General features: G+C 35.3%; 1 protein-coding gene across 1 annotated transcript; it reads left to right on the plus strand.

Annotated features, from left to right (window-relative positions):
• Positions 1 to 249: 249 nt before the first annotated feature.
• LOC755783 (endothelin-converting enzyme 1) lies at positions 250 to 19,848 on the plus strand. The gene is made up of 17 exons (XM_030986796.1): positions 250 to 322; positions 4,354 to 4,528; positions 5,375 to 5,508; positions 6,677 to 6,856; positions 7,367 to 7,495; positions 8,126 to 8,308; positions 9,465 to 9,521; positions 10,259 to 10,423; positions 10,971 to 11,057; positions 11,551 to 11,675; positions 12,483 to 12,705; positions 13,511 to 13,687; positions 14,508 to 14,611; positions 15,200 to 15,310; positions 16,285 to 16,477; positions 17,354 to 17,595; positions 18,376 to 19,848. Exons 2-17 carry the CDS (start codon positions 4,390 to 4,392, stop codon positions 18,473 to 18,475), a joined length of 2,349 nt encoding a protein of 782 aa, XP_030842656.1. The 5' UTR covers positions 250 to 322; positions 4,354 to 4,389; the 3' UTR covers positions 18,476 to 19,848.
• Positions 19,849 to 20,989: the final 1,141 nt, after the last annotated feature.

Below are 20,989 nucleotides of genomic sequence, written 5' to 3' on the forward strand. Positions count from 1 at the left end.
GGCATAATTATATTGCATAGGCCTACACTTTTTAGTACGTCTTCAAATCAAGTATCTTTTTAATATTTGAATGCGTAGAAACTGGTAGAAAGAGATTTGATGTTAAATTGTTGTTTTTCATAATTTATACATGATAATTATGTCGCAGGGCTCTTGCCGTCTTTCCGAGAAAATTAATGATCTGCTCGTGCTCCTTTCTACTAGTTCTTTGGCTTTGCTAGTACGTCACTCGTAATCTGACACCCGGAAGTTGCCATCATATAAGATTGTCGTCTGCGTACAGCTTCAGTACACTTTGTTGCAGCTCAGCTCAGGAACGAAGGTAAAACAATTTGCCTAATTATGATTAAAATTACACAAATGCTACATGTAGCTTGATATTCAATGTATGGAACTATGTTATAAATCAATAGTAATTTAATTCTACTTGTTCAGCATTTACATCGACGCCGGTTTGGATTGTACATTATCCATTGCTCAGTCCCATGCGTGTTGATGTACTCTAGACCCTACTGCAAATGTCCCAATAAATATGAGTAACTTTCATTTGCTGCACTGCACTGTTCACTGTTGGCAGTGTGAATATATTTTTGCTGCTGATAACGCTTCTTCATTCATGATTCTTGATCGACAGGTGTTAATGAGTATGAATGTTTCATTATTAGTAGCATTATGTGAGGAATACCCTGATAGATTCTAGATCTAGATCTATTTGATAACTACGAGAAAGTTGTTATCTTCGATCTTTGCAGTGCAGCGCTAGACTTCTTCTTCCAATTAGAGTATCTGGACGAATTTTCAATTATAGAGTATTGTCGTACTATACTGGGTGTGCAGGTGGACCACTTTACACCGGGGTTGCCCCCAACTCTTATAATAGTGCAATGGGTTCTTAATGTGCAAAGGTGGTGACTCTTCTCCACATGGGGCCTCATTTTAACGTCCTATCAGAGGGATAGAGTGTTTTCCATTTAACATAGCCTGTGTCTATGAAACAATGGGAAGGGCACGTTGACACACAGTGCAGGCTTTAGTCATCTGCCTGGGTGGGATTCAAACCAGAGATCTTTGGTTCAACAGGCAGACGCTTTACCGACTGAGCCAACTCGCCTCCTGTTTAATTAATTAATTATTTGTAGACCTAGATCTATGTCAATTTTTTTTCTAAATTTTTTTCATTTGTGAGTTCAAACCAATGGATAACGTTCAGTCTGTAGATATTTTCAAAGAACAAAATGGTTTCTGAGATCAAGGTTATGTTCAAAATAATGAAATGCAACTTGTGACGAACTTAAAACCTGTGTGGGGATTCTAGTCTCGGGAAGTTGCAAAATGCCTCTTGGCTCTAATTCTTTTTAACTTCTAAGAATGCTTTTTGTCTCGCCAGCGTAGCAAAAAGCAAGACATAGGCGCCGCTTTTCTGGTGACGGCGGCGACGGCAGCGTCAACATCAAAAACTTAACCCGAGGTGTTAAGTTTTTAAATTTTTGATATAGTTTTGAAAGTATAAGTCCTTAGTCAATGAAACTTGGACTATAGGGTTATCAAGTATCCCCAATCATGTGAGTTGAATTTCAGGTCACAAAGTCAATGTCAAAGGTCATTTCAGGTCAACAGACTTCGTTGTGGCATCAACATCAAGATTTTGATTTTCAGCATATTTTCAAAAGTGTTTGTTCAAATTTCATAAAACTTGTACCAAGGGTTATCAAGTATCACAAATCATGTGACACTAATTCCAGGTCACAAGGTCAAAGGTCATTTTAGGTCGGTCATCTTGGATTATTTTTTAACAACTTAATATGAGAATAAATGAATCAATTGTTGTTATTTGTTCATGATTCTTAGTCAATATTCACTTCAAAATGCTGATTATATTCAGAGGATTTCAATTTTGGGGGCCTGCTAATAGGCCACCCTGCCTATAAATATTGTTCCAACCTCAATTTTTCATCATAAAATTATCGAATTGCGTAATGCAGACGAGACCGCCGAGAGCGTTTCCCTTGGTTTTTTTCTGTGGTGACACAAATATATATTAATTTCAAAGACTGATTGCTCTTTTAAATCCAATTAAATATGTGGAGTATTAAATCTTATTTTAAATTGGATTGCTCTATGATGAAAAAAAGAAAAGATTGAGATTAATGGCCAGCCATATTTGTTAAATTTCTTATTGATTCCTTCCACAGGAGTGACAGGACTGACAGCACTATTTTGTTACTCAGAGATTGAGGTCAGAACATCAAAAGCATCTGTATTACAAACACAATATTGTCATGAAATTCATATTATGATCGAGTAGAGAAGAAAGGTATGTTTTTTTTTTATATTCTAATTCCTTTAACCAAACCTTTTTACTTCTCATGTATGTTTCACAGTCTGAGAACCTTTTCGTCTCAGACTTAAAATCATAAAGCTGATCATCGGGAGTGGCATTGTACTATACTATCTTGTTATAAACTCTCAAGAAGAAGAAAAGGCAGTCAAGCAAATTTAGTCATTTAATAATTCTATTGCAGAATCAGGAAAAGGTATTGAAGAAAATCGGCGCTAGTGTAGTTCCGTATCCATTTTTTTTAGCAGTTTAAAAATCCATTCTAAGCAAAGGAATTTTAGCCCAATGTTTAACTAATTTTAATCATAATCATTGCATTTCCCACCTGAATTTGGATCACATTCGACATCGGAAAACCTTCGTTTAGGGCTTCGATGTCGACGTCGTCGCTCAGTACCGTCTCTACGCTGTAGTCCTGCACCTCAAACTGAAACTATCAGTACAAAATTTTGCGGACTTCTCGTATGGTTTATAGTATCGCCCATACGAGAAGTCTGCATAATTTTGGACTGATAGCTGAACAGTTCCTGGATATCTACACAAATGCTAGTTATAAAGTATGTGCCCTTAAAGAGCTCTACAGCTGTGTAAAATATCGTTTATTTTGTATGTTATCTGGTTGGTTTTATTATGGTTAAACTCATATATATGGATTGATGTCAGAATTTTTCTTTGAAGTGGATTTCATTTGTGGTGAAGTTCTTGTATACAGGGAGTCATATTTCTCCGGTGAAAACCTACATGTTCAATGTGAGAGTCTGTAAATTATGTGATGTGCTTTTTGGATACTGTTTTTATTGTGTTATTACAACAGGAATATATTTTGTGTATCTTTGTACAACGTGTATTACAGTTTAAAATTCAATTTTCCCCATTAATGTATGATATATGTTGTATTTGTTTTTTAATGAGTTAATCTTCAAAACAAAATAAACTGGTATATAAGGGAGAGAGGGGATAGAGAAGGAGAAGAAGAAAGAAGAAGGAGGAGAAGAAGAAGAGTAGTGAATGGAAAGGAAATGAAAGATGATATGTGGCAGACTTACATGTACCAGCATAACTTGTTAAATTATGTAGAACACAGTGTTACTGTGAACAGATGGCACTGATTTGTAAATGAGCGTATACTGTGCTGGTACATACAGGTATAGAGCAAACAATTATTGTTTGAGTTTGACATATATGTACAGAAACTTGGAGTTACAGTTAAGTATAATTTCCTTTTATTATGACACAATTTATGATATAAAATAGGATATTATTTTGTTTGTGAGTATCCTATTTGCTGAAAAGGTGTCACTTATATGTGCATGAGCATGCAACATAACCTTCTTTACATGGTATATATCACATTCAAAAGTGAATTAAACTACACATCGGTATTCGGTAACCATTGTTTGCATCGTCTTAGATCTGATGCAAACAAATGTAGTCAAGAGGGCTCAATGCCAAAGGATCAATATTAGCCTTCATTTCATATTACAAATATTGCTTGCATTTCTTTGTTCAATATTTATATATTCACCTCCAAATTAAAACTTCCCTTTGTACCATGATATTTTAATCTCACTCAAAAAATTCTGAATTTGTTATGTTGAACGCTGGATTATGCAATATTTATCAGCCAAGAGAAAATACAGATGAGGATGAGACATGCAAAAATGTGTGATTGTACAAATGTCATAGTTGTGTGGTTTAAAGACTTGTCTGAAGATGAAGGTTTGTGGGTGTGAGCCTAGGTATGGCTATACATGTATGTGAAAGACATGAATATATATTTGCCACCCTATACCCAGGTGTGGCAAATGAACCCCAGGTAGGATGAAATTCTAGAAATACTGTTAGGCGAGTCTGAGCACTGAAATAGATAACTTCCTGATTTTAGTTAGGGTATCATAAATTGTGAGCGCATTGCATGAAGAATAGAAGTGATTTAGTGCTACCGGTATTCAAGAAGCCAATATTAATATTATTATTTCAACATCTAATACACGACTTTGTTACTTCAATTTCAGCGCCAATCACATCATTAGTCTGCAGTTGTTATTCAAATGGCAAGATGGAAGAAGAACGGTGGCAGCTATTGGTGGAGGAACAACAACGGAATCACCATGACAGCAAACGGAGAAAAAGATGCAGGTCAGCCAATGCTGGGTTGGACCGAGGATCAGGAAGACGATTATTATCTCAGTAAGTTTCTTCCTCTTCTTTTTTTGTAATCATTTTAAGAAATCTTTTCGAGGAATTTGACAATCTTTTGCTTTGATTTTCTATTTAACCATTACCTGTCATTTATAATCAAATAAAAATGATGTGCGGATATTTCTACCCCTGTAATCCTCGGTAAGAAAGTAAATACAAAAGTGCGTGGTGAAAAATATGACTTCCTCTGTATATTCATAAACCAGAATGTAGCTATAAATTATAGGATCCAATAGGAATGGTAACACCGAAATCATTTTATCTTTGTTTTTTACAACCTCAAAAGTATAAATCACATACTTTATGTAAACATTTATGATCTTTTGTGTAGGGGTCATGTAAATCACATTGTAACCATAAACCTTCACCCTCATTGCCAAGGTGTAAATTAAGATATCTGTAGAACACTCGCAAACAGCCAGTCATTGTGGGCATCTTGCAGGTCTCTGTCGTTGCTCCCGCAGATTTAGTCTTTTTCTCTCTAAATTGTTTCAATTGTTTACGTGTATATGTGAAAATCATCAAAAACATAAAGTCAGAGTGAAAGAGTAAAGGTGCTTCATTCAAGTTCATTGGAAGAAAGCTGTTGTCATGTCTGGTCGCAAAAACTCTTATGAAGGTAAATCTATGTAATTTTGTTAAAATGTTAAAATGACATCCGCAATCCGTATTTTAGACCAATTTATGAACAAGTGAATCAGTTCTGTCCGTCTCCATTTTAAAAGTATATTTTTGAGAATGCTTTGGAATGACATTGTATCTACATTTAATAGAGATAGTAACAATGAAATGATAAATTTTCACAAACTTTTATATGTTTTTGTTGTTGAATAGGACCTGGTTTGAGGTTCGCCCTAGCCAGAGAAAAGAAGCAGGATCGCTGTCTAGCCATCTTGACGTTTGTAGCTTTCTTTATGCTTGTCGTCATTGGCACCTGCATTATAGTTCTCACAACCAGGCACTATGTGGTAAGTTCTGATGATGTAATTAATTAATGTCAAATAAAATATTAAATGATGGAATATCGTAGCTCACCAGCTGTTCAGAATACACTGTAGGTGTGTGAATCCATTGTTGGTGTGATCGCAATTGATTAATCATGGACTTGTTACTCATCTGATCAAGGAATGCTGTATAAAATTAGATATTAGACATGATGAAATGTCTGGGGGGAAATGAAATGATTTGCCTCCTGGAAATTGTCGCAATTGATTAATCATGGACTTGTTACTCATCTGATCAAGGAATGCTGTATAAAATTAGATATGAGACATGATGAAATGTCTGGGGGAAAATGAAATGATTTGCCTCCTGGAAATTGTCAAAGCTATCAAACTATCCCGAATCCACACACAACAAACCCATCGTATAACTATCCCGAAACGGTATAGTAATACAATGAAATTGTGTGTGTGAACGCTTAATAACGATACGTTGTATAATGAAACGCGGTTCTGGGCATCGTTTCGGACTAGAACTTGATAAAGAATCACGGAATGTGTTGTGTTTTGACGCAACTAGTCGGAATGAGGTATAACTAGGCGGGGCTTAAGGTGATCGCGCGCAAAAGAAGACCTGACCTCTCATTTCCGCATCCGTTTCAAGACTGAAGTAGCAACCTGCGCACCTATACGACATTTCGCTGTAGAGTTTCGGGATTACTTTCTTGTGTGTGTGGACGCCCTGGAATTTATATGATGATTCTTTATACAACATTTCTTTATAGAGTTTCGGGATAAAAAAAATTTGTGTGTGGACACACTGTATGATGCATCATGTTTTGTTGTTTTCATAAAACGGCTGTATGTGAAATCAGTGCTATAATAATTTGTCTGTGTTACATGTGATACCACCCAAGAATCAAGAGTGTTGCTAATGATTGCCATTTTGTGCCTCACTAAAATAGATGGTACTAGATATCTTTAAGTTGCTACTGTGGGACTTTAGGGACTGTGAGACTGTGGAAATTGAGGAGCAATGCCTTACCAAAGTACACTGCTTGTAGTGCATCGACTGGGATTCAAACCTTGGACCTCGCGGTTATGAGATTACTACTCTCCCTCTGAGCTAATTACGTCTCATATATCACATTTAAAGAAAGCTGGATTTGGGGGTTTTGATTTGTTTTCTGTACAGAAGCCATGCACAGTATGTGATTCGGTGGAGAGTGCAATGAACTTGAGCGTGGATCCATGCCAGGACTTCTACGAGTATACCTGTGGTAACTGGGTTGCCAATGTGAAAGTACCAGAAGGATACTCCAAGTGGGGAACGTTTGGAGAAGTCTACAGCCGGAATAACGATTTACTTTTAAAGGTAGGTAACAAATACTGAACTGTCTGATAAGCTTAAGCATACACTGTTATTTTTTTAACTATGACAAATGAATCTGCATGTCATGGGAAAGTTCTTTAAAGAAAGTCATACATATACAAATGTAAAATGTAAAGGCAGCACTGGTATTTGAGCTTTTTCACATTATCCAAATTGCTCTACCATTCGATTGCAATACTAGTGAAATAATTTCTACTATTTTTAAGGACAGAAATAATTTTTGTCTTCATTTTTTCATATATGGATGATGATATGGAATCATGATTTTTGTCATTCCAAGGTGATTTTTGCCATTTATTACATACTTCATAACAGATTCAAGTATATCTCATGATTTACAAAGTTGAGAAACCTACCACAGTTTTTGATGAGATGAACTATCAAGAATAATGATGTTTTCGGTGTTAACCACATTCAGTATTCAGTATTACCTTAAAGTTAAATGTATTAGATCAAATACTGTGCACTTTCCCATTGCCCCATATACTGCAGCTTCTTGCAGAGGAGGGATATGAATACAATGGAAATCACAGCGAAGCCCTGAGAAAAGCTAAGAACTACTACCATGCATGTATGAATGTGACAGCCATTGAAGAAGCAGGTTCAGCACCACTGAAACAGGTAACACTAATCTACATTTGCCACACTCCACCCAGGTGAGGTAAATGGATACCCGGTAGGAAAGAATTCCTTGAATGCTTGAACACCTTTTCATGGTAGCTCGGCTAAAGCCTAGGTAATGATATGATTGCATGGTCCTCAGGGTGAACAATTTTACTACTGGTCATCCTTGATAAAAAAACAAGACATATATTATTATTATTATTATTATTATATCCTGATTAAGAGAGAATTTGACAAACAGCTCCCTTCTCCGGCCTTTTTTGCGGGTCTGCCCCCACCCCCTCCCGCACTAAGCTAATGATTATAAAATGTATGTTATTCATACTAATCTATAAGTCTCCATGTTGCGTATATTTCATGACAAGCTTAGTGATATGATCATATCTGGAATACAGTATTTCATAATCATATCTGCAATAAAATACAGTTGTGTGGAAGAATCAAAACATTCAGATAAAAACAAATATGTTGAAATTTTAACCATGTTGACTGAAATTTGAATTGCTACCAGGACTTTCTCACTTACAATTTTTTTTTAATTGAAAACAGCTCTTTATGCAAGAGAACCCAGATCACACATACATGCCATATCATTTCATTTGATTATTCCTCATCTTCATCTCACAGTTGTTGAACCAGCTTGGTGGCTGGAGCATCCTACCACGGAACACACCTGGTATCGTCGACTGGGATGAAACCTCATTTGACCTCACCCGAGACTTGACATCCATCCATCTTAAAGATGGGTCTCCTCTCTTCGATATGGGAATTGCTCCCGATGAGAAGAATTCCAGTGTCGGGATCATACAGGTAAATGGAATCAAATTGCATTAGTTTATTTTCATCGTTTAGTGCTATTTTGTCTACAACCAGTTCGTCTACTACCAAATTTGTCTATTCCCATATGGTCTACACCCAGCCCGTCTAATATCCACATGGTCTTATGATCATTTGGTCTAATTATCATTGGTCTAATGATCATTGAGGCTAAAAGCCATTTGGTCTAATTTCTATTTCGTCTAATCTCTGATGAGTCTTCTACCTATTTGGTATGTTGCTCATTTAGTCTAATTTTCATTGGGTCTAATTCCCATTTTGTCTGATGCTCAATTTGTCTTCTATCCATAAGGTATTATAAACATTCAATCATAAATAATAATAATCATCAAATGATTATTAGACCTGGGGGGTGTTTCACAAAGATCCTAAGTAGAACTTAACTCTAAGTTGAACTTAAAAATTATGGACAGCCATTGGAGTCTTAAAATGAAATATATTCAAAAGCAGAAATTCAAGTATTTTAGACTTTTTATAAATTCCACATCCAGAACATGAAATCTCCTTGATGATAGAAAATATGAATGATTTGAATAAACAATTAATACCTTTCAAAATAACTTTTACAAAATATTTTCAAAGATGCTAATGGCTTTCCATAATTTTTAAGTCCAACTTAGAGATAAGTTCAACTTAGGATCTTTGTGAAACACCCCCCAGGTGATGAAATGAGAATTAGACTAACTGGTTAATAGATTAAATGAAGGATAGACCAAATGGGTAGTAGACTAATCGGAGATTAGACCAACCGATATGTAGAGGAAATGTTGTCGATAGCAGATGGGCTTGGTGGAGACCATAGGGAAATAGACTAAATGTGTAGTAGACAAACTGGTTGTAGGCCAAACAGCAATTCACCAGATACAATAGGAAATAAAGTTAAAGGTACAAACTATAGACTTGAGTTTCAACATATGTAAATTTACATTATGACAAAGAAATTGGCCTCGCAATATATTTGTTCATCCTTTATATGTAAACTGAAGAGGAGAGAAAATTAGAATTGAAATTTGTTTGTCTCAACGAAAAGGGATTTCATGGTCCATCAATTCCGGTACTTATTGTGTGGTACTTGCAACAAATGATTTTGTGTGATATTTAGTAATTTTCCCATATTTTTCTCATCCAGTTCGTCCAGGATGGCATAGGCTTCAATGCAATTGAGCTCTACTCCGATAATGTCACAGTAAGTTTGTAATTCTATTTGAATAATTTACTGATCAAAAATATACACTGTACTAGAGTCATTTTCATATGCAGCCACTGTGTTATTGAATAACTTACATGAATACCTTAGAAATATAGAAACAAACAAAAATTGAGAAGCTTAGAAATATAGAAACAAACAAGCTCAGAAGTAATTTGAAAACACACTATTTTTATTTAGGGCTTTTTAAAATCTCACAATTATAAACCAAGTGCATCATTTCCACTTCTGCTGTATTATGTGTTGTAAAGCGCACAGAGACAGGCAATTATGCTTGATGTGTTATGTACTGTAACAAAATGTATAATTATTATTAGAGTGTTAAGAAAGCAGGTAAAAGTATACATGTATCTATGCCAGCATTAAAGTGAGCATCTTCTTCTTCTTACATTGAGTACAATCCTCTTTATAGAGTATAGTCATACTTTGACTGTTCAGCTAACAGCTCTAAGTCCTATCTCAACCCCATCTGAGCAAGCAACAACGTTTTTTGACGGGTTTTTCCTGTAGTGTAAATAGCAGTAACAAAAATTTAAAAAAATAAAAAAATAAAATAAAAAATAAAAAAATAAAAAATAAAAACATTTTCAAATTGGTCTTTTGGCTGGGTAAATGAACCTAGTGTTGGAGGTGAATTTGAAGAAATTGTGCAATATTTGTTTGTTCATTCATATATTTTCTCACATTCTCGTCACATATTTTATCTTCATTCCTAGACTCATGAGGAGGCATACGCTGCACTGGGAGCCAAAGTGGTCTTGCTTCTCTCTCTCGCTGACGATGAAAGTGTAGTCTTAGAAAATATAACAAGCCATTCCAGTTATGCACCTGCCTTAGAAAGAATGAGAAATATAGTCGAGTTTGAAGCTAATATCAGTAAAGTAAGTATCATTTTTTTTCTTCAAATTATAGTATTTGCTTTGTGTGATTATAATAGAAGATGGAAAAGAAATATGTGAGATTGAAATGCTGCCCATTTTGTTGTTTTAGACTTCCTTTGTGATTTTCTGTAACGTAGTGGAAAAGTGGAAAAACCAAAACTTAGTTTTGTAATCATGAAATGATTTTCTCAAATTACATTATAAAGATACTTCGCATTTGATTACAATTGCATTACAAATTTGCACTTTTTTCTCTTGTAGAAAGTATAGTTTGTTAGATAGTTGGTTTGATAGCATATTTTTTTTCTAAGACAGACATTTTTATCTTTTTTATTGTACTTGGATTCCTTAAATTGATTTCATGTCATAATTGTTTATAGTTATGTTCGAATTGAAATGAAAAAAAAACTAAAATTGAAACTGAAGCCTTTTATACGATAAGTCTTAAATGCCAGTTATCTACAGTTATCATTTACTGCAATCATGTACTCCATTTAAAAAATCTATTGTAGAGTACATCTGATTTCATCCTTTATCCTCAACACAGATATACATGCCTAAAAATCTTGTCAGAGACCCGTCCAAAACATACACAAAAGTTACTGTGAAAGAGTTTGCTGATATAATTCCTCAAGTAAGTGTCAGATTTTATCAGATACATGTAGATACAGAATTACAGATCACCTTCTTAGAATGTTCATTGGCATAGAGTGCACAAAAGTGTACTTCACTTTTTCAAATACAGTCACCAAAATCAATTTTGGAATTATCTTAACAATGAAAATTAGTTTTAAAATGTTTTTTTAATTGCGCATCATATTTATCCTATCTAAAAACTGATTTCTTGTCGACAATATTTAATCTTGGAGAAATGTAATATATTCTTTAGACATTGATAAGGAAATTATGTTTATAAATTTTAGAAATAAATTTGCCTGCCACCAACCCCTGGCCTAATTAATCAATATGGCATTGATACTTTATAAGTTCATGACTTTCATATTTTATTTTTCATCTTGAAATCATCAATCTAACCTGTAATAGTAATCAAAATAGTAATAGTAATCAAAATAGTAATAGTAATCAAAATGGCTATGTTCTGTAAATCTGTTTGTGTTGTTTTCCAGATCAATATGACCTATTACCTGAATGAGATGTTTGCTACCGCAATATCTCCAGACCGGAAAATATTAGTACCTACCTTCTCCTATTTTGTCAAGTTGAACGATCTTCTGAAGCAAACTGACAAAAGGTAGGTCAATTATAGATTCTATACTTTGGTTAATAATATTTCATAGCAGTTGTGATGGAATTGGAATAACAGTCCAGTATCTTTCTCCTGTGTCAAATTAGAGTGTTAACTCTCACCATTATATTTATTTACATTATTTTTTATATCAGGTGACTTAAAAGATGAGACATTAAACTGACCTGGCATTTGAAAGGGGTCATAAAAGAAGTCAGAAGTAGATTAACCTGTGCTTTTTTATGGGGGGAGGGGGGGGGGCAAGAGGGATTAAAAGCTGTCAAAATAAGATATGATTTGTTTTTATATCGTTTTGAAAGCTATGTAAATTATTGTATTGTATATACTACTCTTTTGTGGATGTCAATTTAGGTAGTTAATGGAAAGCTTGAATAAAAATCTGCATAAAAGGTTGAATGTTATTGCATAGAGGCAGGGCCATGAAGCTAGACATATTAAATGTGCATACAAAACTGTTTCTTGGTGATCTGATGTTTGCTACAGTGACATTTGTTTTGGTTGTATTATGTCGAAGACATAGGATTAAGGTTACGGTTTGGGTTGCAGTTGGGCATGAGGTTTGGATGAGGATTACATGTTCAGGTTTGTTCGTTCGTGTCTTCTTAGATTAAGATTAATTTAAAGTTCCTAAATTTAATTTAATTAATTGTTCAAGTAGTGTTGGGTCTCCAGCTGAAGTCTTTGATAAGTGCTAGACTTGATCATGGAGTACTTGTTGCTACATCATGTATTGTACAATGCCACTAGGTTTCACCCTAAAGCTACCTTGCATTGCCTGCTCCTATTCTGTAGAACTCTTGCTGACTACCTGACCTGGAATGCAGTCAAACCCACCCTCAGGTTCCTCCCTAAGATCTATGAAGACATCATTCTGAAGTACAGCAGCGTCTTCAGTGGTTCCAACACCACTGTCCCTCTATGGCAAAAGTGCCTGCAGAGAACCGACAATACATTCACGTTTGTGACGGGAGCCCTCTTTGTTAGAGAGGTTGTCACTCCACAGCTCAAGAATGAGGTGAACCATAAGTTAGACAATGAGGTTTAAATATTACTTTCCGTTTTCATGCTGTGGCATCTTTTTAGGGTTATAAGATGATGACGTGGATCCTAATCAAATGATTGGTTGAAAGCGTACACGTGACCAGGCATTTATTTTGCCCAACGCATAATTTTGATAATGACCGGTCATTATCCAGTGGTAATGATCGGTCATTATCAAAATCATGTTATAAAACATCTTTTTTTTTTTTTTAAACATAGTCTTATAAAACAAATAATACACATCATTTTATTCGGGCATTTGTAAAATAACCCACATTCAGTACCTTCAAAACAGTCCAACGCCCTCGGCTATCACCTCTGTTAGACTGTTCCCAAGGCACCTCGTGTGGGTAATTCTTACTAATGCCCTCACTGCTGTGTATTATTTGTATACTAATGGGGGTTGTATGAGTGTATAGACTCATTTTGATAATAACTTAATGATACTGATGATTGTAAAACATATTTCCTAATTCATACTGAAGTAGAAAAGTCAGCAGAATCTGATTACCTTTAGAAACTATATAAATGGATATGTTCACTATATTGATTTCCAAAGATGTCCATAGATTCCGAGGCTGTCCAATGATGCAACAGTGTTGTCAAGTCCAGTCAAGGCCATATTTTAGTGGCTTTAGCCTTTACCTTGAATAAATTCACACAAAAGCGATAGAAGATAATATTTGTCATTAGCCTCGTGAGAGTCTGAACACCTGAATGTCATTGCGATGCAATTCCGTACTTGGAATGCTAAACCCACGTTTGACTTCCCATTACAGACCCAGGACCTGATCCATTACATACAAGATGCCTTCATAGGAAACCTACCCAATGTGACTTGGATGGATGATGCGACTAAAGAGGCTGCAGAAGAGAAAGCTTATGCAATCAAACCTAAGATAGGATTCCCAGATTGGATCGAAGACACTGTCCAGTTAGATGCGTACTTCAAAGATGTAAGTAAAGAAGATATGGGAGACCACCTTCCAACCTTTTACCTTGGTGGCTTACCAATACTATTATTGTTTTACTCTTATATAGAACGTCATAAAAAGGCATATAACGTCATACTCATACATCTGAAAGAGCTCTGAAAATCATTGCCCAGCTTTAGCCCTGCTGCTCTGATAAGGTGCTGTGGCACTCAAGGAAATTCTTCTTATCGATACCTGTGTGATTCACCCCCGGCCTCCCCCCCCCCCCCCCCCCCACTCCGGGAACGGAGGGACCACATTCATGTTCCCCAAACTCTCTGGTAAAGGGGTACTTTTCACGCAACAAAGTCTGGCTCATAATACAAAATTGGCCCGTATTGACTTTACACACCGGACCTTGGGGGGGGGGGGGGGGTGCTGTCAAAGGGAGGGAACATCATACGCGTGCCCTAAATAACACTGAGTGGGGTGGGGGAGGGGGGGCGGGGATTCACCTTTGTTAATTGAGGAAAATGTATTGCCAAAGGACATTGATTTGTGATGTGTCAGTTACTCATTATGCCTTGTGATCCATACCTGCTAGGGGTTATGATGTGGCATTTTTTGCGGCAAAAGTCAACCTTTTAGTTTCATGAACTTCTGCGACTTCATATCATTCACCAATCTCCAACTGGTTTTGGTGTTTCAGTAGTACTGTCTAACTGAGTATTTGACCTACTTATGGATTGCTACCATACCAGTAAGCTGTTGGCTTTGCAGAGAAAATTTATGAACTTTCCTTTCTTAATTATCACCCCACCTTATGTGACTTCTGTAATTGTACTTATTTCTCATTTTTCAGATAAACATAACAGCAACTAGCGTATTCCAGAATGCCATGAATGTCGGGCATTATTCTCTGCTATACTTGAGAGACCTTCTTGATAAACCGGTTGACAAGAATGAGTATGTGTTGTTTCAGAATATCAAATTCAAAATCTATCTCAAAAGTACAATTAAATTGCTGAAAATGTGGTGAATGAATTTGTATTGAATCCAGGTCCATTTTTGATAATGTTGTTATTTTAAATAGGCAATGAACATTCTGCAATTGACCTACCGGTACACATAATGTTTAAGCCATGGTTGTCTACAAGATTTCAATGTAGTGAATCATCATTAGCCATGAAAGAGTGCTTTAAAATGGTTAGTTTGATTACAGTATACCTACTATAGCATGATTTTAACCAGTTTTTTTTTAAGACCCAAGAACAAGACAGTCGTAATCTAAATACAAGGATTTCATTTATCCTCCCCACCCATTTCTCTTCCCCTACAATTTCATGTAGAGTCGGCTAGCATGATATCAATACTAGTTGCTTAATTGAGCCATCACATAGTCTTTGTCTCAAATCTCAATCATCGGAATATTTATTAAAAACAAATCAGTTTTTTTCTATTTCCTTAACAGAAGAAATGAAACAAACTGTGTGTTTAATTTTTTTGTGAAAGACTCTTGATCTGATGCCTCTTCTGTTCAATATGAAATGCTAGATGGCACATGGGACCATCAGAGGTGAATGCTTACTACTCAGCAACATTCAATGAGATAGTCTTCCCTTCCGGTATACTCCAGGCTCCATTCTATGATGTATCACGACCAATGTAAGTATTAAAGGCATCGTTTAACAATGTTGAATCTGAGATGCATGGCCCTACGTGTTATCAATGTCTGTGATATGGTGTAATATTGAAGCCCTACAAAAATTGCACCTCAAAATGATCATTAAGTGCCTCAAAAAAGTAAAAATCTTTGAAGGACCGGTTTTACCATACTTATTTTCCCCAATAGACTGTAGTGTACCCAATGATTTTTGAAATTTCAAATTCCAATCATAAATATCTTGATAATCAGATGGGTGATTGGCTTGTAAAAGTCATGGGGTTCCTGACTGACCTAAAGGTTTATAATTATGATTGCAGCATGAGCTAAATCCAGGAGTTCGTTTAGAATCTGAGGCAAATTAGATACCCAATCCCTTTAGACATGGTTGCCCTCTTCACTATCTCATCCAAAGACATTGAAGATTGCAATGACATGCTGTTTGTCCTCAAGATGAAATGTTGATTAGAGTACTTCTGTTCATTCATATGCTGTACAACTTTTTTGAGCTGCATTGAATCATTACAATACTGTATTTTCAAAGTACATGTTTCATTTTAATTGTAAATCATTTCCCAATTCAGTTTCCTGAAGTCTGTGTGTTTTAGGTATTGGATATGCCATTGATCTGAGAAAAGCAGAATCGAAGGCCACTTTGGTGATTTTTGCAACCTTGAGCACAGATTTTCTTTGATCGGTCGTATATACAATCAGTGCTCCACATAAACTTCAGGAGATTTGTGAACAAATTGTCAGTTAAACTTATCATTATCCCCATCGGTCAAATGGGTCCAGATCTTTAAGGCGACCATTTGTCCAGTTGACTGTTAGAGAATTGTATCAGTCCATTTGAGATGAAAACTTTTTCTGATACAAAAATGCATCGTTCAGCCTGGAGAATATACCAAATCTGTATTTAAGTTGAACACAGATCATACACAATTCCTCAAAACGATGACACGTTTTCTATTTGCAGGTCAATGAACTTTGGTGGTATTGGGATGGTGATGGGTCATGAGTTGACCCATGGTTTTGACAACCACGGTCGTGAGTTTGACAAGGATGGGAACTTGAGGGACTGGTGGGGTAACGCCTCGGCTGTAGCCTATAAGAACAAGACAGACTGTATGGTAGACCAGTACTCAAGCTACAAGATTGGGGATAAACATGTGAGTGTATTATTTTGTTAACTGCAAAAGTATCTCCTATGATGAGTTTGGTTTTGATAAAAAGAAGCAAAATCAAAACAGATATCATCTCTTTGGAGCCAGAAGGGTGTTAACTCATATACTCATAATTCATAATGCCCTTATAGGTCTGAACAAACAATATTATTGTTTAAGTAAGTGGTAGATTTACAAAGGTTAAGTTCTGTGTTTATGCTATTGAAGGTATTTTCTTATACATTCCAAAGAATTTGTAATTTTTATACATATTTAAGTCTTCCTTTGTAGAGGTGTTATGGTCTATCAATGGCCTACGAACTACATGGTGTGTGGTTTGAGTCTCAGCATTGGCACTCACTTCCTATGGCAAGACATTTAATGTGTATTGTCACTCACACCCAGAAGAGATTAGGTACTAGTTAGAAACGCTATATAAAATACCTTTCGGATTGCATATTTGGAATACTTTGTAAGAGATGGAGATGGTGCAAACTTTTATACAGCCTTTTAAATCCAGTGACCAGGGGAGTGTTTCACAAAGACTAAGATTAACTTTAAGTTGGACTTAACTATGGCAGGCTGTTCATGCCACTGTTTGCTCTCACCAGTATGATCTTTAGATAATATTTTTCCTTCAATAATGAATTATCAAAAACTGTAGATTTGTGACCATGATGTGTACATCCCTTGAGAGATCAATGCCAATAAACAGTGAGCAAACAGTGGCATGAACGGACTGCCATAGATAAGTCCAACTTAAGGTCAGTCTTAGTCTTGATGAAACAGCCCTCAGGGGTAATAACGATATAATTGTACAAACCATTGTAGTATTCACATGATGTGCTGTATAAATGTGCAACTATTTTCTTCTTGTGGCAGGTGGATGGTGTGTTCACACTGGGTGAAAACATTGCAGATAACGGCGGTCTGAAGCTTGCATACCAGGCCTACCAGCAGTGGCGTGAGACGTTCAACGACACCATGGGTCTGCTGAGTGGTCTAGGTATGTCTCAGGATCAGCTCTTCTTCGTGGGCTTCAGCCAGGTCTGGTGTTCCTACGCTACTCCTCAGAGTGCGGAGATGTCCATCCTGACTGATACTCATACTGCCGAGAAGTTCAGGTGAGGGTTCGGGATTTCCATCAAGGTCCTTTTCAAACAAAGATGAAGAAACCACCTTGTAGAAAAACTGCTGCAGGAAAAGAAAATGACATGAGCATAATGCATATTTGTTCAGCACTCCCCAGTTTTTCACCCCTCTTTGCCACTCACTTACTTGCAAAATGGTTTTTTAAACCGCTGTGTGTGATATTGTTTTATAGTCTGTTTACTGTTTGGTGTAAACAGTGCTTAAAGCTAACCATTGTAATGGCACAATGCCTAATTTGGGGGTAAATTGCGCTAGGATTACATATGAAAAGTTGAGAATATGTAAACTCTGAGTATCCAATCAGCCACATGGATAGTACCATCGAAATAGGTCTTCCAGTTTTAGAAATGCCTCCATCAACTGAATTGTAATGATTTCATATTAGTTACATGAATTTGCACAGACTTTTGTGCAATTACGTTTAATATTATAATACACCTGTTTCCAAGAGTATGTAAGATTCTGAGTTTCAAGTCTTTGTTTCATTGATCATTCAGCCACTTCAAGTAAACATTCATCTAATAATGAAAAAATCTAAACTAACCCTTATGTAAAACGAAACTAACCTCTACGTACAACTTCAGAATTGTTATGCGGAATTTATCTTCCATATGAGCAGTAACAGGGTTTAAGAATGTATGCAGAGATGACAAAAAGGAACATTATTTGAAGATATTACTCATGTATTCTACTCTGCTATTTTATCTATAGATGATAATTGATTTCCTTGTTTACTCCTTTATATTATGCAGGGTTAATGGTGCTGTATCAAACATGCCAGTATTTTCAGATGTCTTCAACTGTCCATCTGGGACTCCAATGAACCCGAAAAAGAAATGTGAAGTTTGGTGAACGACAACAAGCTGAAGTATCGCCTATATCAAAGAGAGTCTAAGAGAGCTTTAGAAAATAAATGTGCAAGCAAAGTATAGTGTCCTTTTGCTTTGGAAAAAGGGTATATTCTACCAATTTGTGTATTAGACTTCCATTTTATGGTTATAGTTAGACTTTTACACTGTAAGTGTGTGAACACATTGACTCCTGGAATCGGGTGGTTCCTGTATTAAGCCTATAGGAATTAAACAATTCAGGAGTCAATGGGTTAAAATCATATACATTGAAATAATGATATCATCTGTTGAAAGCTAGAAGGGCACTATCTCATACTTTTTTTTAACATAGATTTAATGCCCTTTTAGCTCTCAATGGTCTGTTTGCAATGTCATATATTAAGGAGTGGAGATGATTGACTATGAATTTCTACTTAGTATTATTATGAATCAAATTAACAGCTTTATTTTCAAGAATTCAAACCACCCTATTGACCATCGCCTTATGAAAAATATATTGTCATGATCATGTTTACGATGCCACCAAGTTTATAAAAATGTTTCACAACGCAAGTTTGTAAAATATGTTATCGATCACAGTGCCTTTTTCCATTGTTCATCTTATTACATCGAATTCCATCATTCCAAATCATGAAACTTCTGAATATCTAGAAGAAGAACAAATTTTTCTTTGTCTAAGAATATTGTAGTTGTAATGTAATTCATATTTAATACCTCTATTACCTATGATGAAGCAGAAGTGCCAAACAGGAACTTGCTTTATGAGTTTAAGAGTATTATGAATGAATTATGGTATGTAATGTACACAGAAATAAACAAAAAGTTGGTTTGCACAACAGTTTTTGTGTAATTCTAGCTTTGCATTCGGTTGTAAAATCTCATGTATATTTTGGGGATTTTAAAGAGTTGAAGTAATGATTTCTTTTCCAGATTTTCACCTTACATTACACTGATAAAACAGTACTATGTCAAAGAGTGTTTTTTTATATTCTATATTGAATGACAATCGTAACAAAATGATATTTACAGACAGAAATAGTGTGCCTTTATATTTCTGTAGTTAACATTGTTGCATGATTTACAACGAAATGAATTTTATTTTGAAACTATCTGTATGATGGGGGGATAGTTTACATCTTAAGATTAGTTTAATTATGCTCTGTGTTTAAAGTTTAAATGTATAGGCCAAAGCAAATGTCTACGTATTCTTTGTGTAGTCATTTAGATTGAAGTAAAATTAGTCTATGTTGTAGATTTTGTTATCTATGAATACATGTAGCTTTATCACTAAAGTTTTTTTGTATGTGTGTTTGCTGTGTTTTAATTAACCAGCTCAAAGTATTTTCAACAAATATCAAAATTTTAAGAAAGAAAGTTAAGCAAGTTTTCATTATTCTTTCATGCTGTTTTATATTTTTGTGTTTAGTATTCTCTCTTCTGATCAGGACGAAAAATGAATTTCCATCCTTTTATTGGTCTTCGAACTTAAAGGGATAGTCGAGTTCTGTTTTCAGACCGCAAATGCCTTTAAAGTGCATGGTTATTGCTCTTATTCTTATCTACGACATTTATAGTGCCCTTTTAGAACCTAAAATTGCTATGAAGGTAATTTTAGACCCCAAAAATTAATGTGTGAAATTTAGCCAATACGATCATACCAATTCAGCTCCACTTTAAAAAAACATGGTGACCGTTAATTAATTATCTAATTAAAAATAACAATACATGAGCCGGCTAATTGTGGGTAATATAAGCAACACGAAAATGTCAACAAAAAAGCCAACATCGACATTGGCTGAAATACGACGTAAAAGGCATTATTTTGTTTTTTTTTCAAATTTGTCAAAATATCTAATATTTGTGGTGGTACACAAGTATTAGAAATCGTTATATTTCAGCCATCTCTGAACCGATTTTGATCAAACAAAGATGATTTTGTCAGTTAAATATTATGTTCTTTCAAATTTGACACTCACATTTTCATTATCTCAACAAACAAATTTTTTTGTGTAGCGCCCTCTGCAACAGAACTCAACTATCCCTTTAACGCAGAAATTCCTTTTTTTTCCTGACATATTATAACCTGACTTTATCTTTCTGGGAATTATTTTCTCGAAGGAAATAAGAATTCAGTATTGCAAAAAAGATTTATGTATGTCTTTCAGAAGAGACAAGACATGAGATCAAATCATTGACATCAGCCCTATATTCAAAACCATGTTTTTCTGACTCTTTGCTAGTACCTATAGGAATATTTCACTTTGACAGATGCTTTGAAACCACAAGTTATTTTTCATGTGTTTAGTCATACTTATATTTATACATGTATAACTTTCGTCCAAAGAGAGCGGATTTCAAAAACATCAGGTCAATTTATATCAGCGTCTTCTCAGAAATTAGACAATGTAGGAGGAACGTCCTAGAAAAATGCAAAATTTTGCAAACCAATTTCTTGCCTGCACAGATGTTCCTTTGTGTTTTGTACTAAAAAAGAAAATAGAAATGATTAATTTTG

This window comes from Strongylocentrotus purpuratus, unplaced genomic scaffold (assembly GCF_000002235.5).
Source record: "Strongylocentrotus purpuratus isolate Spur 01 unplaced genomic scaffold, Spur_5.0 spur5_contig_838, whole genome shotgun sequence".
In the NCBI taxonomy this organism is placed as follows: domain Eukaryota; kingdom Metazoa; phylum Echinodermata; class Echinoidea; order Camarodonta; family Strongylocentrotidae; genus Strongylocentrotus; species Strongylocentrotus purpuratus.